The sequence below is a fragment of the Chiroxiphia lanceolata genome, chromosome 7 (assembly GCF_009829145.1).
Source record: "Chiroxiphia lanceolata isolate bChiLan1 chromosome 7, bChiLan1.pri, whole genome shotgun sequence".
Taxonomy (NCBI): domain Eukaryota; kingdom Metazoa; phylum Chordata; class Aves; order Passeriformes; family Pipridae; genus Chiroxiphia; species Chiroxiphia lanceolata.
The window spans coordinates 30550771-30578269 of NC_045643.1; the positions used below are offsets into that span (position 1 = coordinate 30550771).

Here is a 27499-nt window from a genome sequence, read left to right on the forward strand (position 1 = left end):
TGAATCTTGCCCAGCAGCTTTGTTTTCTAGAGCACTGAATGGGACAGCTACTTAAAGGCAGACATCTGATTGTAGACAGCTCTTTAAGCCAGCAGGCTGGCATGCAGCAAGGTAGCTAATTGCAGATCAGATATGGGAAACAGATAATCAGAGTAACTAACCAGCTGAACAGCAGCTGTAGTGGGTCCTCCAGTGCTGAGGTTTCTAAATCTAAAGCAGATTATCTTTCTAAGAGGACCATACTACTGTCACTTTAGGTCTTTGAAAGGTTTCAGTAATAGTATGGTTTGTAATATGTGATCCTCCTGGCTGGACACACACAATGCTTATTTTTAGTCTTTGATTATGAATGTCCTGCACATGCTCTGCTAACAAGAACTGTCCCTAATCATAGATGGTATCTTGGTGCTGTATGCTGTATACTCAGCTTTAAAATGAGCATGGTTCTCACTTGTGCTAAAAAACCTCCTGCAGAAACTCCGCAAAACTGATGCTGCTTATTAAGGCACAATAAACAGATAAAACAAAAGTGTCCTAGTGTAACAAATCTTGTTCCTCAAACCTGAGGCACAGTCTGCAAATCCCACTAGCTTAGTGTGTGAAATTTAGAGCTCAAGGATAACACCAAGTTTTGTTGTTGATTGTAGCTGTGTTGGCCATCTTGGAGAGACTGGAGGAAATATATTGCATAGAGGTGCTGAAGCAAGTGCATGCCCCTAAAGATTTAACTGTAGTTTGATAAATCACTTTTTAAGTAAATCCCTGAAGAGCAAGAAACCAATTGCACTGTTAAAAGTCTTGTATTATAAAACCAAAGGAGTGAGAGAACTGTACCTGCACAGGTTAATCTTCAGCTCAGAATTTAAATGGACTCATTAAAATCAACTTACAAATTAGCTTATTAAAATGCAGTACTGCAGATCCAGAAGTTGGTTGATCTGGCGTGCCACTTGTATGAAAAAGTGACTTAAGAAGTAGAGAACAAATTTATAGTATTAAAACTCCATCTTTCTTTGCAGTTCCATAGACCCTCATCTCAACCTCTTTCTTCCTTGAACTCTGTAACAGGACATTTTATTTAGTGAATTAAGCTTGTTTCATCCTGTGCTACAAGTGCTGTGTAATATCAGTAGCCCCTTGTAATGAAATGTATGTCTGTACACATTTGTGCCCTCCCACATGCATAGGAGCTCCATAATTGAGCCCTGGCACCACGGGTCACAGCAATGATCATTTTATTACCTTGATAATGAGATTCTACAAGCTGCTGGCTGTAGTGGGTTTTATTTCTTAGTGGTTAAATTCTAGATAATCACACTACTCTACTACTGCCATTAAAGTAATGGTATTGTTTAGAGTGAGGAGGGAAAAAAGACTCAAACGAGTTCTGATATAATTATGTAGACCCTTCAGAATATCTTTATATAACTACAGATGCCAGTAATTAAAACTAGCCTTCCTGTTACAGCTTTTCAATTGGTTCTTACATATCCCAGAGGCACATAGTAGGCAGTACAGAAAATAAAAATACAAAGGATTTACATTCCAGCTATATATTCTGCGATAAGATATATATGTGTGTGTACATATATACAGAGAGAGAAAGAGAGAATAACTTCAAGTACAAAACCAGTTAATTGCTAAATTTTAAGCCAATCTTACTGAATGTCCTATGCACACCAAAAGATGCTTACAGAAAAGATAATTGAAAAATTCCTCACTCTAATTTTCAGCATTCCAGAGTCAGAAGAAATTACTCAAACTGTCGTGTCACATGTTTTAAGGACCAGATGCATACAGAGGCCACCATGTGAAATGCTGTTCTGCCCTTACAGGAATTGTTTTCAGTGTTCAAAAGGGATAGTGGCTGACAGGCCAATGTATTGGCACCGGTGTTACCTGGAGACACTTCACCAGCCTTTTTTTAGATGCTGTGGGGATTTTGAGCTGGCTTGTCTGTCAGTTTGGGCTTGTATCCATCTGAAAAGCACCATGCTGACTCACTGACTCCACTTCTGCTCAGGAAAACTGTCCCTTTGCCATGGGAAAGGGTATGTGGGCATGAAAGTCATGTAAACAAAGCAAGGGTGCAAACCTTATTTCTGCTGAACAGAAAGGTGAGACTTTAACCTTGCAGTGACTCACAATAAAAACACAGTTTTTCCTTCGAAGACAAAGCCTGCAAGCCTGTGTGTGATGTTCTTTTCCTGCCTCCCTGCCTTCTAATTTATTTTTTTTTTGCCACCAGGCAATAGTTTTGCCTGGCCTAAAGGTGTGAAAAGAAGCTAAGATGGGGCAAAAAAAAAAAGGCACTGAAATACATTGTAACCAGAAAGTGTAAACTGGTGCTTTTATGTTGTCTTTACTTGATGATAAAATGGAAAAGACAACTAAAAAACCAAGATTGCAGAATGCAGTTTTCCCTCAAGGATGAGTTAAACTGGAGTGGGTGGAATTATACTCAGGTGAAACTATCGCAGATCCATGTGGAAACTTAACCTATCACCAAACCACAAATAAATAGTGTTGGGCCAGTGATTGCAGACTTGGTGAGTGATTTGGTCAGGTGCCAATCTGGGTTCTGGAGGTGTAAACCTAATAACAGCAGCTTGCTGAAGGGGACAGGGGGAAAGAATGGTACCTTCCCCATGTTGCCAAAAAAACCAACAAACCAAACAAAAAGTCACCTGATTATGAAATCTAGGCTTTTTCCTCAAGCCAGTTTCTTTCTATTCAGCAAATAGCATTTGGAAATTTACTGTAAGTCTTAGGCAAGAACTGAAATCCCTCACTATCATCACTGGCCACATGAACAATATTTGGAGAATATTACTCACTATAGTTACTTAAGGCTAAACAGGGAGTTCTTGAGATTCTCTGTGTAGAACTCACCCAGGCTACAGAAGCAATGTTGGCTTGTAGAAGGGCTTATGTGCCCCAAAGTTGATAATTCCCCCTATCCTTTATATTAACTGGTCTAGTAAAAAGTACTTTCTTGTCCCACAAACTGTAGCTCATTTGGGGCTGACAGCTGTTGTTTCTCAAAGCAATACTGACACTGAGTGGTGTGTTTTACTTAACTGTAGGAAAACAAAGCTATTCCAGGCATGTCCTTGTGTCTGACCTGACTGAGGTAGTCTTCTTGTGTCATCCCAATTGCTTGCTTTAAAATGAGCTTTTGTGAATGGCTGTCCATTGGCTGTTTGATGATTTGGATGGCCAAAACATAAAGAATTATGCTGATAAAGAGCAAGAACTTAGAGACAGAAAGCAACAGGTGGAACATGAAATTAGGAGAGAAATCTTCTTTGCCCTGTACCTTGTCCACAGTGGGTGTGAAGTCTGAAGAGCATTTGATATCTGCTTTGTGACTTAGCAAGTGACTTTTTTGAAGGTGCAAGGCAATGAAGGACTGTGCCCAAAATGTACAACTGCTGTGTTTTCATGTTGTGGTCAAGACTTGCTGATTATGCAAGACTGTTCAGAGATCTTATTATTGCTAGTAAAACCAGTGGGTTTAGAGCTGCTGGTTTTTTTGCTTAAATTGGAATGTTCAGGTGACAGCAATTTCTAAAAGCTTCACCCTATTATTTGATGTAATGCCAGCTGGAAGGCCTTGGTTTTCTCCATGTAATTTTGTGAAGCAGCAGGTCTTTCCAATAATTATCTTTGCTCTATTTCCATCAAATACAACTGGCTCAGTAAAACAGAGAACGTGGAGCAGTAGCTCTCATCTCAGAGCCAGTCGTGCAGACCAGACATTTGGTGTTAGGGTTATCTCTCTCTTCAAATGTTTTTATACTGCTGGAAGAGGTGCTTTGTTTCTGCAGCTTATAAACATGCACCAGGCACCGCTTCCAGGACCAGAAATTCTGTCCGTATTTGAGAGAACAGGGATACTGGGCTTGCTGTCAGGTTTGGATGCTTTCAGTAATATCTGCACTCACTAGTAACATGGATATTGCTGTTCTTACTTGTCCATAGAGTTCATTGAGGAGAATAAAACCAGAGGGGATTGATCTTTCTAAGCCTCACCGCCTTGATTGATCCAGACACTCTAGAGGCAGGGTGTCTTTGCTGTCATAAACCCAGAAAATCGGTGCAACTTCATATTAAAAGAAGGCATTGAAATTTATGAGAGCAGCTAGGGAAGCAATCGAGAAGAACTGGTTTGGGGAGCTGCCAGCCAGCACCTCAAGTGACTGATCTGACTAACAGAGTCCATCAGTTTCCCATGTATTTTAGTGCTCCTAGCTCAGCTTTCACAGTCATTTTTAAGGCAATAATTGTTCTAGCAAAATCCGCAATACAATTTAACTGCTACTGTCTGAACTAGTTTCATGGTCATCCATTTTCTAAAGTCACCAAATTTTATTTTTTATCCACAACACAATTATACCAAAACATACATCTATTTAAGAAAAAGAAACACCTTTATGGAAACGTTGACAGTGCTTTGAAATCCTCCATCACAGCTGGGGCTGTCAGACATTGCTGGAGGTCTCCCCACTTGAATATTCCCCTGTTGCGCTGGGCAGAACAAATTTGACATATCTCCCCTTCTCCCAGCCCCTCCTGATTCGCAGAAGTCTGTGCCGGATGCAGGGCAGACTGAAGATGACCTTTGCAATGATGACAGTACATGGGACGAGCAGCGTGAGGGTGTAGGTGGGAGGCAGGTAGAATTTGTACTGGTTCTCATCAAAGGCCCTCGACCATCCGTAGGTGAGCGTGTGCAGAGTGCTGACCACCAAGGCAATAAATCCAAGGCTGGACTAAAAGGAACAGAAACACACGACAGTTAGCAGAAGACCTTGTGCCTGGCTATTTTCCTGTATTTTTTACATCATTTTGTAAGTGTACATAGCACAGAGAAAGCAATGAATATTCCTGTGTTTCTTGGACAGAATAAAACATGAGTGGAAACCTTTCCTGGGTAGAGTGCCAGACTGCATTTTTCTTTTTCTAATTAGAGGTTAAGTGTGATATTAGGAACTCAGCAGGAGTTTCCTGGAAGATGCTGCCAACTCAGCAGAGATGTGGGCTCCTACATCCATGTGAAACAGCAGCCCCCAGCTCCTGCTGAGCAGGTGGGCACAGGCAGCTCCCAAATGCTCCTCCCAAGCTGCAGCTGCCAACTCTACTGCCTCCCAGTCCATGGCTGGTGAGAGGGATGAAGCATCAGCATCGTGGCTCTGGACCCACAGCTGGCACTGTTGGAAATCTGTGAAGCTGTGGCTTCGCACAGAGCGAAGACACTGTCAGGTAACTGGTATCACCTACAGGAAAATGAGACTGTGGAGACACAAGTGCTCTGTTCTGAGGTGAGCAACAGCCCTGAAGGGTTTCCTTCTCTGTCCTAGAGATCTGTGTTTGTTCATGAGCCAGACCATCAGGCTGTGTGGTAGACTAAGCCTTTGAAATGGAGAGCCAAGAGCTCTTTAGCCACTCAGGGAGGCAGCAAGAACCCAGCCCCTGTTCTGCAGACAAGAACTTCCCCCATTATCAGCTGAGATCATGCTCCCAAGCACCCCTAGAGACAACATTTTTCCTGGATATTTCCAGCTCCCTCTGAGGGTTGCTCTCAAAGAGGGGTTTTAAACTGTGTTTCCCTCATCTGTGGCTTCCTGCCGGCATCAGAGATGGGGGCTCCCAAGCTTTGCTGCTGATGTTCCTAACTTAGGGAATGAAGCCTTTACAAGCCAAAATATCTGTCTTGGTGCAGCTAATCAGAAATCAGCAAGAAACAGGGTCTTCCTGAAGATATGTCCAGGAAAAAGGGCACAGCAGGGAAATAAGGGACCAGGGCAAGATGGGAAAAAGGATTCATGTTTTCTTTTGAAAAACCAGTCTCATCTGGAAAACTACTCAATTCAAACCTTCCCCTCCTATTTTTGATTGCTGGGAAACTATTAAAAAACCCAGACGACTTTTAAAAATGTACCATGTTGTTACCAAAAAACTAGACCAAGACTTCTCTAAACTTCAGAGCTAATCATTTAAGCAGCTAAGAAGACTGGGCAAGGAAGGGAAGGACAGCTCTAAAATGTGCTACCAGATCTCGGTACTTCATTTCTACAGCATCTGTCAGGCAGTCATGTGAGTGTCACTGAGTCCTGCCAAGATTTCACCTATATGACCCTGCCAAAGTAAGGAACTCCTTCTGTGTTACAGCTGAGCATTACTCAAGGTCATGCCAGGAGCTGGGAACAGTTCTGTGAACTGAACCTCAGCCCTGCGTGCAAACCCACATTTTTCCTTTCTTTCAGGGACAGATGTCATTCTTACCAGAAGCCATGTCCAAGTCCAAACCAAAGTGGTAACAAGCAGCAAACCTGAACAAGGGCAAGACTAGTTGCACTTGGAAAATTAAGGAGTTTGCTGCAACATGCCATGGTCGCAGTTGAACCTAACAGCAGGACCTGACCCACAGATCGTTCATCATTTATTAGTTGAGCTTCTCTCCAACAGGAAAAAAAAACGCTGGGTGGCAAAAGGTTGGAAGTATCAGCTTGGGACTCATCTGGCAGAGCAGAGATGTAAAGCAGGGCAGGGGAAAGGGGACAGAGTGAAGTCCAAGGGCAGCAGATGCCTTCTGCCCTGGGCAGAGGAAGTGTTCAGAGTCAGCCTGAGCAGGGCTCTATGCATGGAAGAGGTGCCAGAGCTGGAGATAATTAGTTTGTTCCTCTACAATTTCTCTTTCAACTGTTGATAGTACTGGGGGAGAGCAGGAGTGGAAATTAGTAGGACAAAAGGTGACAGGCCCTTCCTAACCCACCTTTGTGTGTGAATGGCAGGGCACATGAAACAAAAAGCTAATTGGCAAAAAAAGAATGGCTAAGCTGCTGGTGGCTGGAATCAGGGCTGGCAGCTCCTCTGACAACAGCAATGGGCTGATCTGCTTGTAACACAAATGAGAGGCTGATTGGTGAGAGCAGGGGGTGCCTGGGATTTGTGGTGTAGAGCCCCATGGCTGCACCCGCCAGACAAGCTGACAGCTGGGTACAGGTTGGTCTGTAAGTGCAGAAAAAACAAAAGTTCTCCTGATTGCAGCTTGGTTCAGTATGTACAGCTCTGCATACATTCAGTATAGTATGATGCAGAGCCTGCTGAGCACCCCATGGGGCTGATTTGCCAGCAGGATTAGCCCAGATACCACACAGAGTTTTGAGTCTCTGCTCTCCTTTATCCTCTCTATGCAGTTTCTGACTATGAAACCTTTCTGTTTTAAACAGGCAGAGGTTTCTTTTGCACTGTCACAACATGGGGAATGTGGGGCCAGTACTCTCATAAAGTGTTAAAGCCCTCTGAAAGATGCTGCATGAAGTTGTTATCTTACTAATGCAGCCTTTATGTATATTTTCTATTTCCTTGGTGTCTGTGACCTCCCTGTAATGCATCAGTGAAGCTGATCCAGTCACATGTGGCTCATTTAGAAATGTCTGGGCAGCACCAAAAGCAAACAGCCCCTTCCTGACCCAGATATATTCCTGACTTCTGCAGCCATGAAGTCATTAGCTCCATGGAAGTGGCTCTGGCCTCTCGCACTTTGTCGACAGGAGGGTTAGAAAAGGTCTGGTTACGGATTCTTTACATCTTGTGCTACATGAACTATGAAAGAAACCAGGTCAATTCAACCTTCAAATTCCAGGAGGACTTTTCAGGATGGGAAGGTAAAGGCAATCATACACATTTTTACTTCTCAACCAATTAGAGTTGATTTGTAAATCACTGGGGAACATTAAAAATGTCTCCTATAAGTTGAATTACACACAAATCATTCCTGCTATCCAGTGTCTATATCCTGTTAATCAAAACTGGACACATAGGGGAACTGTGTATTCAATTTAACCACATTTAATTGAAATTTGTGTATGTGCAGGAGCTACTATGAAAAATTAGCTTTTTTTTTCTACAGCCTTGGCAACAACACAAACAGGATTTTCATCCCATCAGGCAACAGATGTATATTTTAAGACTGTGGCAGTATATCTCTTGACACTAATACAGATGTAAACACTGGAAAATGTCAGACTTGTGATGCTCTGGATAAGGAGGAGACTAAGTGGCTCCTGAATTTGTCTCACATGTGGCTTTTGGTACAGCATCTCTCAAACATCATCTATTTAAACTGAGATGGTAACAAATTGATGCATTTTCTGGAAGACATCTGGCTGGGATGTCTGTGCTTTGCATTTCTCCTCTTTCATGCTGTAAAAATGTTAAAAAACCCAAATATTTGAGAAAGCAGCCTCATGCTTCACCCCTTGTATTTACATTGTGCCACTGTGCATTAATTCAGGGAGGCTCACACTGAGCTATGTGAATGTAACCTCTGGAGCCTGGAAGCAGTAGCTGTAGCGGCTCTTTTAATTTCCTCAAGAAAGGCATCACCAACCTATTGAGGAGTAAATAATTTAAAACAACCCTCATTAAAAAAATAAATATGGAAGGTAACATGCCAAGAGACCTGTAACCTGCTCTTTTTACATGGTATTTCCACAGTAGGGCTCAATACCAGCTGTGCCTCTCTGACATGTGATCAGCTCATGTCACACTGTCATGCTTTATTCCATGCAGACAGAAATAGGTGTATCTTTCCACGAACTAAGCCAGCCAGTTCCCATGTGGGGCAGCCAAGAGCTATTTTGGAACCGACCATCATGTATTTGTCTGGTCCCAGTGCTGACATACCCTTAGAAAGACACGGGAAGGGCTCCCAAAGGGCAGATGCGACAGTCGTGTTGCAGTGGTGGGACATGGCAGCACTACCTGCAGTGACAACATATATATTACATGACACAATGCCAGCACTCTCCAGGACAGCTGCCAGGCTGCCTGGGGAGCCAAAGGGAAATGCAGGGGGTTTCAAAGCCTCCTTCCAGGCTGCAAGAAGATACTTCCCTTCATTTAGGATTCCTGGTATGAGATGCCTAAGTCAGTATCAATTTATCCAATGTCCCAGCAGCTGCAGCCCTCCCCTGGAACATGGTGGTGAGAATTAATATGCTCCCATTGTTCAATCTGAAGGAGAGGTTTAAAGCCAGGTCTCTCTTCTCCTCAGGGGATGATCTCTTGGGGTCAAGCTCTCCTGGTGCAGCTCTTCTACTCAGTGTAAATAATTGCTGGCTAGCCCATAGCAAGAGAGGAAAAAAGACAAACTGACTTGGCCATTGTTGGTCGGGGCACTTGTGGGGGAAGCAGGGGAGCAGACTTCAAACTCCTGCTCCAATGAATATTGAATTATTTATGTACCACTGAAGAGCTTCAACAGAGCTTAACAGAGGCTGGATGATAAGATATTCACGTTTGCATCCCTGAACCCTGCCCTCCCCTTTGGAAGGGTTAGGTGTGCACCAGCGTGGAGCACAGGGAGACTCTGCAGGGGAGGAGCAGGAGTCCTACGGGGGCTCATGCGTGTTGGGGTACCACGTGGGTCACTGCAGTGGGACATGAAGCCTGGTGCATGCTAAAAAGCAGTGGTGTAGGAGGCACAAGTAACAAGGGGGTTTAGGGCTGTGGGATACGACTGTGACACAGTGAGTGGAATCTGGCCTCAAAATCAGCTCTAATGTGCAGAGCATACTTGGAAGGTTCATTCCCTGCTATCGTTGTTAGTCAGCCCTAAGCCTGGCTCCAAGCACATTCCTGAAAAGGCAGCAGCTCCCGAGTTTGGGGTCTGTGAATGTCCCATGGAGTAGACTCAGGTCACTAAAGGAATTTGACTCTCAGGAACTTGGGCATTGGTGCAAGCAGGAAGACGGCTCCTAAACCACTCATTGACTCTGGAGAAGGAAAAAATTACCTTCCTAATTCAGTTTTTAGAATCAGACAGGGACTTTTCATTGGTGTCATACCCAGTTCTCTGTGCTGCTTGAGCTCTGGCACTTCATAGACCAGTCTAAGCCTTTTCGAACTTATCTGCTGAATACTTGGGTGCATGCAAGCTCTGCCAAACCTGTCTTTCCCTTGCACTGTCCTCTCAGGCACTTTCCTTTTCAGAAGCTCATTCTCCCTGAAATGCAAGGGCAGATCTGTGGCCTGCAGCCAGCTGCCTCCATAGTGGGCTACCTGCCTGCCCTCTACAGCCTGGTGCAAACTCCCTGCAGCAGCCCTGCTGCCGCTGATCCTCATGTGTCATGCCACTGACACATTGCATTTCCCCTTCCCCCTGAGAGAAGCACCTTCTGCGGTGCTCACACAGGGCAAACTCCTGTGTGAGAGCAGCACGGACCCCAAGACACACTATAGCCCTCTACCCTCTGACCCCTCTTCGTGTAACCTCCTGGACAAGGGATCCATGGCTCTGGGGTGCACAGGGAGCTGTGGCATAGCAGGATTTGCTGCTGACACCAGTGCACAGCTTGCAGTGCTGGAGCAGGGATGGGCTGGGACAGCAGGTCAAACCCTGCCCTCCTTGGCCTGTGTGAGGGCCTGACTCTCCAGAATCACTCTCTGGCATTGGCAAATGTCAACTTTACCTGAATGAAACTGAATTCCCTCCAGTTGAGAGAGTTTGCGATGGATGGAAGTGAAGTGATGGCAAGTAACGACAGCAAGCCCAGGGCAATAATTCCAACAGAGATATAAATCTCCATTCTCCAGACTTCCTCCTCTACCCAGATATTCATCTTCTTCTCCACAGCCTGGCATGACAATGAAGGTTTGTTAAAATGGAGCACTTAGGAATAGAGGAACTGAATTTTGTTTGTTTTGGTTTTGGAAGCAGCTTTCCTGGGTGAGCATTGGTCCTATTCATACCTCCAGCACTATTTGCCTGTTTGGGAGATGTGGAAATGCTCCCTTATCCCACCACCATTTGGGCAAAGCTAGACTTGATTTGAAGCCTGCTGGGAAGAACTGCTGAATGCTCTCAGCTCCCATGCCCGTAACCACAGCAGCAAGCCCCAAAGTCACATTTGGAAAGATAATTACAATGAGAAGTTAGTTTAAAGATGAGAAAACAAATACAGATGCTTGAATATGCAGTACTCTCCTAATAACCTTTGTTTTAAGTGCATTTGGGGGGAAATTGTTCATGCTAATGGAAGGGAAGATGGGTTTTATACTGCATGGCAAAGAGGAACATTTAGAACTGTCCTCTTTAGCCCATTAAATGGGTTTAATATACTAAACAAAGATGTTGCTAGAAAACAGGAGGCAGAGGGGAAATGAACACAGGATGCTTGCCTGAGATTAATGTGCAACTGTGGCAATTGAGAAGGACCTGCTCAAGGCTGGAGCTGAGAGGCTGGGGATGGTGTTTGATTGATGCTCTGAAGAGGCACTGCTGCTGAAACCAGCCATTCTGCTCCCCTCTGCCCCCACAGCCCCTTCCCTCCTCTGTGTTGGGATACACATTTGGAATCACTTGTGCAAATACCCCAGTGCAGAAAGCAGACTGGTTGTGAGGTAGTTCCTTCAGCAGGTTCCCCACTCAGCTGCACAAAGCCTGTGCCATCCCGGGAGGGAGTAGGGTGGAGCAGTGAGAAGTTAGGGGCACAAAAGAGAGAAATTACATTCTCCCGTGGCACTGCTGAGCTATAGAGCTGGCTGAACGGCCTGAAGGCAGCAATCTCACACTGGATAAACAATGCCGAGAGTCTCAATGAGGCAATAAAGTCCCTTTCCATTTACTCCTTCTCTTAGACTATGACCAGTTCCTCACCACTATTTTGTTAAGCTCCTGAAGGCACACTGTGATAAGGACACACAACCTGCCCTGGGTTATGACTTGGTCACTCCAGCAGCACATACTGTGAACATCAGTATGAACAAACAGGGATATCCCAAAATCTAGAGAGAAAAGCTGAGGGAAACTCTGCTCTCTCCCCCACTGGATTTCTCCTCTCCTGGCATTTTTCCTGCCTCTGCCTTAGTCTCAGACATGCCAGGTGCCAGGCAAGGCTGGTTTCAAAGGCTTCTCTGTGCTTCTGGGGAGCAATGGCACGGGGCTCCTAGGCTTGGCTGTAAGTGCACAGGGAACACCCTCTGAGGTGGTGGGTGGGTGGGTGCCCAGTGTGTGGCGTGTGACTGACCTGCAGGGAAAGGACTCCAATACGTAACAACTTATTCCCACTGTCCCACACCTGCTTTGCCTGCCACCCAACACCTGGATGTAGATTATTCCGGGTGCTGACTTAAGGAGCACCCACGTTACCTGCTTGACGGCCGTCTCGATTAACAGGTACCGGTGGGAGCGGCGCATGGGCAGGCAGAGGCTGTACACGGCATGCAGGGCTGCACAGAAGAAGCTGAGGAGACCGATCTGCTTTCGGTGCTGGAGCCACTGGTCGAGCCAGTCTGGAAAGCGCCTGTATTTGGTGCCATAGTAGAGCTGCGAGCAGGCTGCCAGCACCCCAGGCAGGTAGACGAGGGACAGCAAGACGTAGGACACGCAAGGTAGCGTCGTGTTGACCACCTCGATGGGGATCTTGTACAGCTTGTTCTTCTGCTCCCTGATAAAAGGGTGGATGACCTGCCGGATCAGGTTGTAAGTGAAGAAGCAAAGAAAAAGCCCTAGAGCCAAAAAGATGGGGATTTTCCAGGCTGGCAAGAGGCGCAGGGGAATGTTCTCGATCTCACAGGCTGACGACATGCAGCCCATGTCCACAGGGGTGAATCCCATGACTTGAGCAATTTCTGCTACAGTGCGCTTGGCTTCTTGGTTATTTGAGCAAATCAGAACCTGCAACAAACAGAAATATACGTATAGGACAAGGAGATTAGGCTTCTGGGATCGAGTGCATCAGGAGGGATACTGTATTACAGGGAGCCTACATTATTCCACTGAGCATCATGATTCCTGGCAGGCTTTTTGACAGGGATTTACCACAACTGCCAAAGACCTCTCTCCTGGATAGGTTTCCTTTCATATGTGCACTGCCAGTTTTTTTTACTGGCTCTATTTAGATAAACAGACAATTAAACAATACTTTTCACTTAGGCAGATGCTTCAAAGACTACAAAGCATGAAGTGAGTGAGGGTACTTCATTTCTGAGCAAAGAAACACAGAAGCTACGGGGTGGATGCCATGGCCAGCACTCAGAGTCCTCCAGGAGCCTAAGGCCATTTGGTGATGCTGCCAGACCTCAGCTGCTGAAGCAGTTGTGATTTAGCCCTTGTTGGAAGAAAACAATACCTGCTTGTTTCCATCCCTGGCACCTGACTGCAGCGTCCACGCAGAAACCACGTTAAACCCCTTGACCACAGTGCAGGCTGGGAACAGGGAAGCCAAGTACTCTGCGTTGGACTCCTTGTGATGGTTGATCTCGGTGTTGTTACTGACGTCCACCAGGATCTTGCCCGCCAGCACATCAGCCAGGTCACAGAGGGTGGAGTAATGTTCCCTGAAAACCGCCACAAAAATGACATCCGTCTTCTTCACCGCCTCAGCCTGGAAGGTGACCTCTGCCGCGGAAGGGAAGAGGCTGGCTTTCCGCTTCGGGTTGCGGCTGCCGACCACCACCTTGAAGCCGGAGCACACCAGGCGGATGGCCAAGGACCGCGCGAAGTCCCCGCTCCCCAGCACCCCGATGGTGCGGCCGGACGTGGGCGTCACGCCGGGGTCACCCTCCGTGCTCCCATGGCCCAGGAGGGGCTTGGCCATGTCTCCTCTGGACATCCTGGCAGGAAAACCAAGGAGAAATACCAACTCACTGTGGAGCTCTTGAAGAGGCCCAGATCACACCTGCAGTCATGGGGAAAAGTGCCACTTAGGCCACTTGAACAGGTGAATGTCGTTTTAGTCCTAGTAGCCCAGGACCCATCTGCCAAACCCGCCAGCAAGTGTGCAGTAATGTACAAGCACCATTGGAGGGGGACACAATACCATGCTAGGTTGGAAGGCAAAGCCTTTTAGGGAGGTTTCCCAGGTCTGTGTGATCCAACACCTGCTGGATGCACTCATCCATCCTCTGCTGTTCCTCCTGCTGCCATCTCACACTGCAAAGCCAGGGCAATGCTACGAGTGATTGGGATCAGCAGCTTTCAGATCCCCATGTGGCTACCAGGCATCTCCTGAAAAATCCTGGTCCAGGGGTCTAAAGGGATCCCTGAGCCTACATTTGGAAAAGCCAGAGCGGTGGGTGCTTCTGATTTGCAGGAGCAGAATCAATGCAGGGAGTTGAAGTTGAATTGAAAGTGTTCTAAAAGTGATAAACTAAGAGAGCTGCAGCCTTTGCCTATTTGAATATTTGGGTCTGGCAAGTGCTGTTTCCTTCAGCTCTTTAATGAGTAATGAGAACTTACTCGTGACATTTAAAAAATATATTAAAACATGATGAGATTTGCTCATGAAAGATCTTGATGAGCTTTACAAATGTTAATGAATTTTGCCCTGTAACAGATTAGATATTGAGGGCATGGAGAGGTTTTAAGCAGATCAATAAATTCACAGGCAGCACAGCAGCTAGGCCTGGAGGTCAGAAGAAACTTGGGCAGGGAACTGCCAGACTGCTCTCAGCCTGTGCCTGTGGCTCAAATCTGCCTCCCGACTGAAGGAACAGCAAATTTACCCTTAAGGAATGGCAAATTCCCAGAGGTCAGATTTTTAAAGGGCTCAGAAGGTGGCTCAGGGAACATACAAACCAGGACATCTGGCTTTTGTACTGGGCACACTGCTAGAGATTATGATAAAGACCATCATTAACAAATGTGTGATATACAGGGGAGGGAGACAACTTGGCTTTGGAGTGCCCTGTAGCTGGTCAAGTTCTTTCAAAGTGAAGGTGACCATTTGGTTGGGGTGACCTGGTCCCTGGCACAGAGGTGTTTTTCATAGGCTTTTGGAAATGTCCTTCACCCAAGGCTTTTCTGGGATTGGTGCAGTAGTGGTGCAAAGGGGAAGGGTGCTTCTGCATGAATAGTTACCAATGGGAAACAAAGGGTGAGAAGAAATAAATGATTTTCATAATGGAAATAGGTTGTCAAGGGATTTCCCTGAGGATTTGTGCTGTTCAACATGCTCATAAGTGATCTGGGAAAGGGAGTGAATATTGAGAAGATAGAGCTTGTGTGTGATGATCATTGAATCATAGAATGGTTTGGGTTGGAAGAGACCTTATAGATCTTGTTCCAAACCCCTGCTATGGGCAGGGACACCTTCCACTAGACTAGGCTACTTAGAGCCCCATCCAGCCTGGCTGTGAACACCTCCAGGGATGGGGAGTCCACAAGATCTCTGGGCAACCTGTGCCAGTGTCTCACCACCCTTATAGTAAAGAATTTCTTCATAATATCTAATCTAAATCATTTAAGACAGTCAGTCTTTATTGTGAAGAATCTGCAGAAGGACCTCTTCATTCCAAGTGCCTGAGCACCAAAATTTGCTACTGATACATGCCAAGAACTGCCTATGGGCATAATCCCCCATAGCATACGTACACTTTAATGAGCTGTAATCTTATTAGAAACACTCAGAAAAATGATCAGAGTGTCACATGACTCTGAAAATACCAACTTGGTGGTCCCTGGCAGACGCACATCAAACACAGCTGAGTTACTGGAGGAGTTACTCTCACACAGCAACCACAATCTCAGTCCTGTTCCTCATCGAAAGCCTGCAAAACACCTTCAGCAGGTGGACTTTGAGGCTGTAATTCACTGTCCTGGATACAAAACCACCACAGCTTCAGAGACAATACTGTTTCTATGGCAGAGGTCTGTATGCTCTCCCTGCCTCTCACCAAGCAAGGCTGATTTGGTGATGCTGGCTGTGTCAGTGATTAACCCAGGCTGCTGCCTGTGCACACACCCCTGCCTTAGGTGTATTCCATGTGTATCACAGTCACTAGGAAGTTTCACCAGGAATTAGTGGGAAAGGCATACAAAACAGTGGAGACAACACGACTACACCACTCTATAAATCCATAGACTGAACAGCACACTGCAGTTCTGCTCATTCCACTGCAAAAAAAAAAAAAGGGAATAAACCTAAGAAAGGGCCATAGGGAAAGAGTGAGAGAGATGATGAGAGCTTTCAGTTCGGAAAAGAAACACATGGGTGAGGAGGGAGCAGGGACCATTTGAGACTTCTGGAGATGAGGAGTGACCTCACAAGTGGAGCTCAGGTCAACAGGAAACCCCTTGTGTAAAGTAAAGCAGCTCTATCTGAAAAGATGGTTTTTTTCCCTGGTCCCTTCTTATCAGACGCTTTATCAAACACTCACTGCCTTACCTTTTAGAAACCTTCTTGCTCCACTTAAATTTATTCATGGCCAGAACTATTTGTTCTAGGGCCAACGCTATTGTTTAGCATAATGAGCTTGCTTTCCTGCACCCCTCCTCCTTTTCCACCACCTGTACTCACAAAATATTATCCCAAAATAAAGAAACACATCTCTGGCTCTCAGCCAGGGGGAGAGAAATCAGCATTCAGAGTGGCAAAGCGATCGTTACCCACAGACTCATTTCATAATTGTTTTAAGGCACCTCAAAAGCTCTCTCTGTGCTCCCACTAGGATGTAAATTTTGCTGCAAGCAAATTTTCTTGTAGTATGTTTTCTCCGTCCTGTAGCTGCCACTGAACACGTATAGAGATGTTGGGAATGTTTGGAGATAAACAGCTTTGCTGTCTCCAGTTATTTTGATTAAAAGGGATGACATAATTATATGGCCTTTGAAGTCAGCAGGGCAGTTAAAAAGTAAGAAGACGCAAAATCTTTTCTGTGGATTTTGGTGTGATTATTTCAGTCATGCTCTGACTTTGGGGCTTTGGAGCAGGACCCATCCCTGCTGCACAGCCCTTGCATCCCTGCTGCACAGTGGTCCCTGCCGCTGGCTGCTGCTTACCCCCGTGGGTTGCATTGCTGTCACTGCCACGCGCTGAAATCCTCCCGAGGAAAGGAAGAGAAAATCCCTCTTTCACCATAAACGCATTTCACTGAGACAAACACTGTGGTTTCTGCCTAACAGATGCCTGGCAATGAACTGTCTGATTAGGCAACAGCTTTTTTTCACTTCTGTATCTCTGCAGAGCATGCAGACCCCCATCTCCTGCCACCGCCCTGAGTTACCGTGTCCATACTTCTTTTTCTGCACCTATGGACAATGGGTTACCTGCTTAAAACTCTCCCTGCCAAACCTAATTCTCCAGGGCAAGGTCAACCCATCCAAAGCCAGTTCAATATCAGTTTCTTACCAAGGAAGGTACAAAATGATTTAAAGCACAGCCCAGTGGAAGTAAACTAACTTCAATCCTAACTGCGCAGCAGTTCCATAACTAAAATATTGAATACAATACAGAGCTGCCCTTGAGCTAGACTGTTAATTGACAGCCTTATATCACTGTGTGAGGATGGTCTGTCCAGCTGTAGCACACTTGTTCCCACGTGCAGTTCACCAACTGCATTGCAATTACTGCTATTATTTGTAGGAGAAGAGCAATGATGGGCAGTGAGCAAGACAGGGATCTCTTCTCTGCCAGGCACCCTAAAAAACTGGCCAGAAGGCCACTTCTGCCCCAAAGAATGGGATCAGACAGAGAGAAGCTGAGTGAAACGAAGCAGTCAAATCGCTGTTGCCCAGGCAGAGGGAGGGAGGGGTTCTCACAGAAGAAAAACAGGGATAATTCTACATATTTTGCACCTGAGGCTTGGCAGAGGCTGTTAGCTTAGGCTCAGTGCCAGGCAAACAAGGTTTTTCTGCCTCTCTGCCCACACTGAGAGGCCTCATGCAAGCTTTGCAGCAGGACAGACTTTCTGGATGGAGTTGGGCTGCAGGAGCCCACTCAGGTGTCTCTGGGCTCACAGCAGTCAATCTGCCAAGCAGATCATCCCCCACAGCTAATGAGGAGCCAGCTCATTGGTTATCCTCTTTCAACAGACGTGGAGGACTAAGATACTAACAATGATGAGACTCCAGCAAGTTTGTCTGGGACGACCCAGATATCTTCGACCATGTCTTTAACAATGAGACCATCTTTCTGGGCCCCTCTCACGTCCTCTGGTGCAGCAGGATAGCCTAGCTGGTTCCTGTAATTTGCAGTCTGGAAGTGTTTGAGTTGTACACTCTGAAGAAGGATGGATCTCGAACAGCAAAGCATGAGCTTCGCTTCAGTTCTGGACAAAAAAACTAAGACTCATTTCACTGCCCTGCTATTCAGATTTATCAGATAAAAGACAAGTTAGTTTTACAATAACTCTAATAAAAAGGTAGTGCCTTAAACTTATCACTGAGTCAAATTCTGCTGAAGAACATGGCAGCAATCTCATAAGGAGCTCAAATAATATCCTGTTCTGTGCAAGCAAACTGGTTCCTGTTTGCACAAAAACTCATCTCTGAGCTCAGCCTCACAGATGGAGTCTTTGCTAAAACAACTGCTTTTGTGTCTTCCCCTGAGGTCAGGTTTTGTTTCGACCTTCCACAGCTGAGTCTCCAGAAGCTCTGGATTCAACTCAGTGCGGGTCATCAGAGAGCCTGCTCTGTGCTTCAGCTTCTGCTTGGGGGTTATTTGACATAAAGCACACAATTATAATCTACATTCCTTAATGAGCACATGGGTTCAAAGACCAGCAAGGCATATGAGGAATCAAATGACGTATCAGAGCCCATGGTCAGGTCATTGCAGAGGTCATTGCATGGCTGGCACCCGGCTTCATGGAGCACAGCCCCACAAACACACACACTGGAGGACAGGGGTGATCTCTGCCTCCAGGGGTCTTTCAGTCTGCATGGAGGGACCTTTGAACAATGAAGCCAAAGCCCTACAGCCTCTGTTTGTAGAGCATCTCCAGCTGTGTTAACCCTCAAGAACCTCCAGCTGGAGAGGAACGTTCAGGACCTGAAGCCTTCAGTCAGGTCTTGCTGCGAGCAGAAATATTCATTTTTTTGGCTACAACTCTTTTATTTCCAAGGAAAATCAAATGTTTAAGTCTTTTTCCCACACACAGAGCACCCCTCCCAGGAACACAGCAAGTACCATGAACCTGAACCTGTTGGAACTGGAAGAGATTTAAGTAACAAAAGGGTTTATCCAAAGCCGCTTTAATCCCGGCTCTGGTTCACATTTCTGGAGACCTTTCAGTGCTGCTCAGGCTGACAGGAAATGACTTACCCTGCTCTGCAGGTGAGAGAAGGAGTTGGGGAAACTAAGCTTGCTGCCCCTTTTCTCTTTCTCCTTCCAAAGCAGAGTTTTATCCCCAGTGGCTCAAACCATAAACTGGCAAAGGGTATAAATCGTTATTGCCTCAGCCAGAAAAGCCATGTCGCAAACCTGCCCAGGCTGCCAGCCAGGATGTGAGAATGAGGAAATGCTGGGAGCTGGGCTCTCCCCGCTGCTGTCCTTCGGCCTCTTTGCCCACAGGCATATGGGACAGGGAACGGGAAGCTGTTCACCCCATACCCTACTGCTGGAGTGGGGAGGTGGGACAGGGATGTGTCCCAGGGTAGATGGTCCTGCCCCAAGCAAGCATCAGTGGGTGCTGAGTCTGTCCCCTGCAATGCGGTGGGGACAGACCTGCTCTGTTCTCCACCCTAATGCACTTTGTATTCTCAGGTCCTCATCCCTTCCCTTGCCCCAGGGCAGGTGTTTACCTGATTATCTCATTTATCAGGTATTTGTCTGTTAAAACCACTTCCATAAGCTCCTGCAGAGACCTGCTTTCTCTCCTCTTTAATCTCTCAATCCAGTTAACCTCATCGCTTCCTCTTTTACCCCCAAAGGACTCAGCAAATGATTTGCCCTGCCATTCTCTGCAGACACATTCTGCATTTCGAGAACAGGTTTCATATCTCCCTTCAGTTTTTCCTGCCCACGTGAAACCCAACTCTCCATCAGAGCTGTTATTTACAGGGTGTCCAACAACTCAGCCTCTGTTCCTTGCTCTCATTTTTCTTGGAGGATGCCCAGAACTGCATTTTCCAATTGAGCCCCTAAAAGGCACCAGCTGGAGCAGAGACGCTGCTTCCCCAACACACCATTTCTCTTTCTTCATCCCAGCAGAGTGTTTGCTTTTGCACAACTGTGTGACACTGTTGACTCATGGGGCACAGTGTCCATCACCCTATCCTCTGGCTCCCCACGGCCACTGTCTGGCCGGTCGCTCACCCAGTGTCCAGGTGGTCAGTCAGTCCGACCACACAGGACATAACACTGTCCCTGTTTTTTTAGACCAGCTCTCCAACGATTTTTAATTTTTAGTCTCTCCTCTAAAATGGTTCCAGTCCCTCCAAGCTCAGTGTCACCTACAAATTCAGTATGTGCCTCCCTACTCCATCACCCGCTAATGAAAACATGGGCTGACAGGCACTGACCCTCACCACTCCGCACACCCTCAGGTTTAAACATTGATAAATATTGAGAATGTTGTTTTTGGAAGCCAGCAGTGAAGCCAAAGGCATGTCCCTGACCACAAGATGTTCTTCACCATGACCAAAAGTCAAGAACATCTTTCAAAACAGAGAAAAGTAGAGGAGAAAGGCCTACCAGAATTTCCTACAGGGGCAAAATAGTCTCTTTTTTTCCCCACACAAGTTCAGACATTTTGGCTACAGTTTTTGTATAGAACTACACCAGCCTGTGGTCACTTTGTAGGAATAATTTCCCTCCCCAAGGTTAAACACCCAATGCTGAGCAGAAAAATCACCTGGAATATAGAACTGGAAAACAAACTTTTGGTCTGTTTTCATCAAAATTATGTACTCTTAAGCAGTTACCAACAGGTTTTGCCATAGATGCCTGCAAACTCTCCTCTTCCAAATTTGTCTCCAAAGGCAAGGACCCCCCCTTTGCAGTACCACTTTTCTACAGCAAAGTCCTTGTTTAAAGAGCTTCCTTTGCTCTTCTGCAAAAAGATCTTGCTGCCTGTGCCCACTGTGTTGATAGAGTAATGAGAAGCCTGAGAAAGACCTGCCCTGTAATAAAACATCACAAAATGGGAATATGAAAGTCTGGGAAGCCCAGAGGTTTCACTGTAAGACCATGGAGAGTACAGACCTGAAGCAAGACAGAGTTTGGTAGAGCAGTGCTGCTGACACAGCACACAGGACTGTATCTGGCTGATGTGACTTGGAATGAAAAGGTTATTTCCTCTGCTTATCAGCTCACAGTTCTTCAGCGATATAAAGGGGTGGTTTACAACAACTTCAGGTGCTGTACTTAAGTGTTATGGGGCTTCTCTTGCTTTTTTTGGCGGTCTTCAATCTCTCGCTGCTCTTAACAAGTTAATGATCATCTCAGTGACTCACCTATTTCTGAGCCTTCCCCTCTCCAAAGTGCAAGGAGAACAGGGAAGCAGCCAAAAGTCAGGATGGTGGAAGTTTCTCAGGTAGATCTAGTAATGCCCTGCGACCAGACACGCTGGGAGGAGGTGCTCCTGCCTGCAATGAGCTGGTGCTTCCGCTCCTCTCCGGGCAGCGCGTGCTGCTCTGCTGGGAGCTCCAGGGCTTCAGGGATGGCAAGACCTGACTCCAGCAGTCACTGCAGGGAGCTGGCAGAGGCTCCAGCTCTTTAAAACCTCTTTGTTTCTTTCCAGGAAAGACAGGGAGGAATTGCACTGAGTGTGCATTTAAATATTTGTATTGGCTATTTCCACACCGCAGTGCCTGTTAGAAGGGTCTCCAAGATCAGCACACCCTTGTGTTTCTGACTTTGCCTCTCCCAGCGACTCAGAAGATGCACAGGACCACATGGGGAGAAGATGGCTTGGGGGGCAGTGTGGGGGGGAGGGAAGACACAGCCTATGGCAGAGGGCCAGCCCAGCTCTTGCTGATCCCTTGCTTTCCCCCTGGGGAGCACAGGCGTGACACACTGTGCACACAGCACAGGTAGCTCTGAGCCAGCCCTGAATCAGCCCAGTGGTGAAAACATGGAGCTCTGCCCAGGAAGGGCAACAAAGCTCATGTAGGCCCATGTTCTACCTCTTCCACCTTTCCCAGCAGCTCCTGCGAAGATCCTGGGAGAGACAGGGCAAATGCAATCGGCTGACCAGGTAGTCAGTCTTTGGGGACCCAGATGGGTGGAGCTGGGCAGGAGAGAGATGCTCTTCACTGAAAATCAACTCTCTTCCCTGACATGCCAGGATCCCAGAGCACTCTGCCTTCCCCTTCCTTCCCCACTGTTTGCCTATGCCTGGCCAAAACATGCCTTTGGTCCGGCATCCCACAGAGGAGATCCAGCTTGCTTCACCTTTTCCACTGCACTGGCAGGGGTTTTGCAGTTCAGCTCAGAGAGACAAATATGTGCAGGTGTGCACAACATGCCTCTCCTGAGGACCCCAAAGACTTAGGGAGCCCCACTCATTGTGCTGAATGAGTACAAACACCATGTATTTCACCACTGCTCAGGAGAGCCATACTGTGCCAAGCTGTGCTGGCAGCTGTAGAGGGAGCTGATGCTGTTTGGCTGGCCAAGTCTGTCTGTCTGGGGTTTCTCTTTGATGGTCTTGAATGAGTTTAGTAAAGCCAGCTGTGCTGGAGCACTGACTCCTGCACCCACGTTTGGCCAGGACAGCCTTGTGGTGAGAAGTTAATTTACTCTAAGCACCTGAAGTGATGCAGGTTGGTATCTAACCCCAACATAAGAAGAACATGGACGTGCTGGAGCAAGTCCAAAGGAGGCCACAAAGATGCTCAGAGGGCTGGAGCCCCTCTCCTATGAAGACAGGCTCAGAGAGTTGGGGTTGTTCAGCCCGGAGGAGAGAAGGCTCCGAGAAGACCTTAGGGCAACTTCCAGTACCTAAAGGGGTTACAAGAGAGCTGGAGAGGGACTTTTCACAAGGGGTTGTAGTGACAGGACAGGGGGGAATGTCCTTAAACTGAAGGAGGGTATAAGGAAGAAATTCTTCACTGAGGGTGGCGATGCACTGGCCAAGAGAAGCTGTGAATGCTCCATTCCTGGAGGTGTTCAGGACCAGGTTGGATGGGGCTTATAGCAAGCAACCTGTTCTAGGGGAAGGTGTCCCTTCCTATGGCAGGGGCATTGGAACAAGATGATCTTTAAGGTCCCTTCCAACCCAACCTATTCTATGACTCTATGAACTATTAGTGCTTGCCCATGATCAGTAGTTGATATCAGCCTACTTCAGTGGTGGACACGTTACCACAGACCCTGGTTCTTGAAGCCTATAGTCCATGGGGACCTCTTAGGACATTTTTTTCCAAAGACTACCGTAGTATAGTTCATACAAACTAAATAGAAACACACGTGTTGCCACAACCAAGGCTTTAGAGTGACTCACTGAAAATCTGAGAACCTGGAAAAAGGATGGGAGGAATTTCTGTCTCAGCTCCTTAAACCACGGGAAAATTTTAAAAATGTTCGAGTGGTTCAGGCCCCAGAGTATGTAATGGCTTTTGGAAATGTGATGGAAACTCCCACGTCACCAACATGCTTTCAAAATGTTTTATCCTTTCAGTTAAGCAACAGTTCACTTAGATGAAGACGGGAAGCTGTTTAATGCACTGCAGGTCTGCAGGGAAAACTACCTGTAGTGGGTTTCTGTGTCTGGGTTTTGGTAGCAGGAGGGCTACAGGGCTAGCTTCTGTTAGAAGCTGCTAGAAGCTTCCCTTGTCCCGTGAAGCCAATGCCAGCTGGCTCCAGGATGGACTTCCTGCTGCCGGCCAAGGCTGAGCCAATTAGGAGTGATAGTAACACCTCTGTTAGAACATATTTAAGAAAAGAAGATTGAGGCACAGAAAGAATTCCAGCCAGGGAAGAGTGGAGTGAGAACATGGGAACAACAAGGTAGACACCAAGGTCAGTGCAGAAGGAGGGGCAGGAGGTGCTCCAGGCACCAGAGATGAGGTTCCCCTGCAGCCCCTGATGCAGACCAGGGTGGAGCAGCTGTGCCCCTGCAACCCATGGGGGACCATCGGGGTGCAGAAACCCACCTGTAGCCCATGGAGGAGCCCATGCTGGAGCAGGTGGATGCATGAAGGAGGCTGTGACCCCATGGGAGGCCCAAGATGGAGCAGGGTCCTGCTGGAGACCTGCAGCCCGTGGAGAGGGAAGCCCACACTGGAGTAGGTTTTTCCTGGGTAGGACTTGTGGCCCCTGTGGGGGACCCACATCGGTACAGCTCATTGGGGAAGGACTGCACCCCATGGAGGAGTGACCTACAGAACAGCAGTTTGGGAAGAACTGCTGCCTGAGGGATGGACTCACACCGGAGAGGTCCATCAAGGACTGTCTCCCGTTGGAGGGACCCCACGGGAGCAGGGGAAGGACTCCTCTCCCTGAGCAGTGGCAGAAACAACAACTGACCACAACCCCCATTCCCCATCCCCCTGCATCGCTGGGGGGGAGGAGGGAGGGAGACCATGGAAGGAAGGAGGGATGGGGGGAAAGTGTTTTTAAGATTATTTTACTTTTCACTCTTTTGCTCTGATCCTGTTAGTAATAAATTTAAGCACTATCCCCACTCTGAGTCTGTTTTGCTTGTGAAGATAATCAGTAACTCACCTCTCCCAGCTCTTATCTCAACTCATGAATCCTTAGCTGTATTTTTTTTCACTCTCCACTGTCCAGTTGCAGAGGGAGAGTGAGAAAGTGGCTTTAGTGGGTACCTGGCATCTGGCCAGGGTCAACCCACTACACTACCCTATGAGAAGCAGTAAATTAAAATTTGAAAATAGCATTTTACTCCATTATGGGGCTGACAAAAAGCTAACTCTAATCACTGATGGTAAACTTTGAGATAACAAATTGGTGGGTTTTAATTCTTAGTATGAGACGTTTCTTAACACAGCTGCCACTGCCTTTCCCACCTCTCAAGAGAGATAGCATGGCTGGCCTACTTCTTCCACCATCGGAAAAAATGTGTTTCCCCTGAATCTAAACCTGCTTCTATTTAGGGGAGTGATGTTACAAGGTCACAGTCAAAGCATATTTCTTAACAATAAAAAGCAAAACAAAACAAACCCAAAATGAAAATAAAAAGCAAAGCAAACAACAAAAAATTATTATGCTTTCAAAGAGTATGTTTTCCTGGGGTTTGATGTGGTTCTGTTAAACACAGACTTGTTGAGTCATCAACATTTTCTTCTTTACAGTCACAGAGGAAATCAAATATGTGCAGTGACTGCGGCATCTTATATCACTGTACTTTTGTTTCATGGCAAATGTGATTTTAAAAGAGGAGAAAACTTAAGCTTGATGCAGTATTTAAATCTTGTTAATCCTGCATCTCCCCAGCCCACAGAGTATTGATGCTGTAGGCGATGGCCTTCCTCTCCTGCTGTCTCTCAGTTTTGGTTTCTGGCCACAGGAGCCAATTTTCTGTGCGTTAGTTTTATTTAGACTATTCTGACAGAAATCATCTGGGGTCTTCAGTACCTGTCTGCCCTCTGCTTTGCTCAGTGTGGTGCAGGCATTAGGAACACAAACCCTTCCCCAAGCTCCCTGATGGGGCTGTGACGGCCCTGTGTACCCCCCAGGCAGGTGTTACACCCTAACCAGGGTCACGATACAGGGAAAGTCCCACCACAGGTTACATTATCTGAGGGATGGTCGTACTACAAAGTCAGCTCTCCAACTCCTTCACAGTTTTCATCCTTTGTTACTCTGACACAAATCAAATGCTGAAGTCCTCCCCAATAAGCATCCAATCTTTATAGCTTTCACAAATCCCTAAATCAGTACAGAAACCATACAGCCCTCCCCACTCGCCTCTGAGGGATCCTGGGCCCTGGCCAAGATTTTCTCCAAGTTTTTTTATATCTCAGTGCTGATTTCTCCCTGGCTGGAAGAAGCCACTCATCTCCTCAAAGCATTTGGAGAGCTGAAAATGAAAAGTGAAACCTAAACTCCAAGTGATCCCAGAGGAACACAGTGCATCCATCCATCCATCCATCCATCCATCCATCCATCCATCCATCCATCCATCCATCCATCCATCCATCCATCTCTGCTGCGCTCACGAGGACCACATCACCTGGAACAGCAAACCCCAGCTGTTTCGGGGGAGGGGGGGGGGTTGCCCGGTGCCAGGGAGTTTGCCGCATCTGCACAGATGTGTCCAGTAGCTACGGGAAAGCTCTTCCCGCGGGCACCCCGCATCGCAGCCCGACGGACCTGCCAGGGACGAGCATCCCACCGACCTCTCTTTCCAGTGACCGCTCGGACTGGGACACACCGGCCCCCGCGGAAATCTCCACCCGAGATCTGTCTCCAGCCCCAAACGCAACACTCGCACCGAGGCAGCTGCGTCCGAAACCTCCCCGGGGGCCCGGACCCCGCTGCCCGAGCCCATGGGCGGAGCGGGCCGCGGGGAGGGACCAGCCCCGCTCCGCAGCCTGGCCGTGGGGATCCCGGAACGGGAGCCTAGGAGGCACGGCTCCGCGGCGGGGGAGCCCCCGCAGACCCGAGACGTTTTCCCCCGGGCGGGGGCAGCCGAGCCGAGCCAAGCCGAGCCGAGCCACCCCCGCCCGGCGCTGCACCGCACGCCCGGCGCGCCCCGCGGCTGCCGGTTCGAGCCCCGGCCGTGGCTCAGCCCCGCCGGCCGCGGACCGTGCCCGTCCCCGCGCGGTGCCCGTCCCCCGCGGTCCTCACCTCTGCGCGGCGGCGGGAGGGCGAGCGGCGCCGTCCGGGAGCGGGAGCCGGAGCCGTGATGTCAGGCCCGGGCTCCGCCCTCTGCCCGTGTGCCCGCCGCGGCCGCAGCCACTGCCTCGCTCAGCTCCGCTCGGCTGGGCACAGCCCGGCCCGGCGCGGCTCTGCACAGCCCGGCTCGGTGCCCGGCCCAGCCCTGCCCGGCCCAGCGGTGGGAGCACGGGAGCGGTGGGAGCCTCAGCCCCGTCTCGCAGCGCCCGCCCGGGTGGCACTGCCGTGCCGAGGTTAAACACGCACGGACAGGAGGGCACCGCTGCCGGGGCAGCCGGGTCGCGGTGTCCATTACAGACAGGAATCGAAGGCAGACCTTAATTTCTCTATTTATAAACGCATTTCGAAGCCAGCCTGTGTCTTATTTTAATGGACGGGTGCGGCTTGTTGCGCTTCTGGCCCTGCTATCAGGGGCCGTGCACTTGTTCTGAAAAGCTGTGCCACGAGGTGTGGAGCAGATAATGGTTCTTACCCACACTCAGAGAAAGAGTTGTCCTGCTGCAACCACCCCAACACAGCCACACGGCCCCGCTCCGATAGACCAGCTCCGATAGACGCTCCGGGACTGCCGAGAGCTGGCAGTGTCTTCTGGCAACAGCACTGGGACAAACCCACAGGGACTTGAAAACAAATCCCTCGGGAGCTTTGGTTATCTCTCTCAGTAGAGGAGAGGAGCATGGAGGGGAGGGACCTGAAGGGATGGTTTCATCTGTCCCCAAATTGTGGCATATTTGGGGAGATGCTGATGTGATCTGTGTTTGTAGCCTGGGCAGAGCGATGTTTAGTCCCTGCAGTTAGGAGACTTTGCTGACTACCATCCCTTCTGTGTCCACCTTGCACATGGGATGTGTGTTCCTAGGATGAAACAAACCCCACTTCTTTCCTCTCTCTTGGGCAGGCCATGATTTTAATGATTTCAGCCCATTGTCACCAGCTGTCCTACACAGATGTCCCCCCTCTCC

General features: G+C 47.8%; 1 protein-coding gene across 5 annotated transcripts; it reads right to left on the reverse strand.

Annotated features, from left to right (window-relative positions):
• Nucleotides 1-1393: 1393 nt before the first annotated feature.
• Nucleotides 1394-27143, reverse strand: STEAP3 (STEAP3 metalloreductase). Of its 5 annotated transcripts, none has more exons than XM_032694035.1 (5): nucleotides 27010-27143; nucleotides 13143-13626; nucleotides 12161-12688; nucleotides 10482-10646; nucleotides 1394-4775 (listed from the first exon to the last, which is right to left on the reverse strand). In XM_032694035.1, exons 2-5 carry the CDS (start codon nucleotides 13623-13625, stop codon nucleotides 4485-4487), a joined length of 1467 nt encoding a protein of 488 aa, XP_032549926.1. In that variant the 5' UTR covers nucleotide 13626; nucleotides 27010-27143; the 3' UTR covers nucleotides 1394-4484. The 5 variants fall into 5 exon arrangements, with proteins under 5 accessions (XP_032549926.1, XP_032549925.1, XP_032549927.1 ...); XM_032694034.1 differs by lacking the exon at nucleotides 27010-27143 and adding an exon at nucleotides 26490-26593; XM_032694036.1 differs by lacking the exon at nucleotides 27010-27143 and adding an exon at nucleotides 26039-26164.
• Nucleotides 27144-27499: the final 356 nt, after the last annotated feature.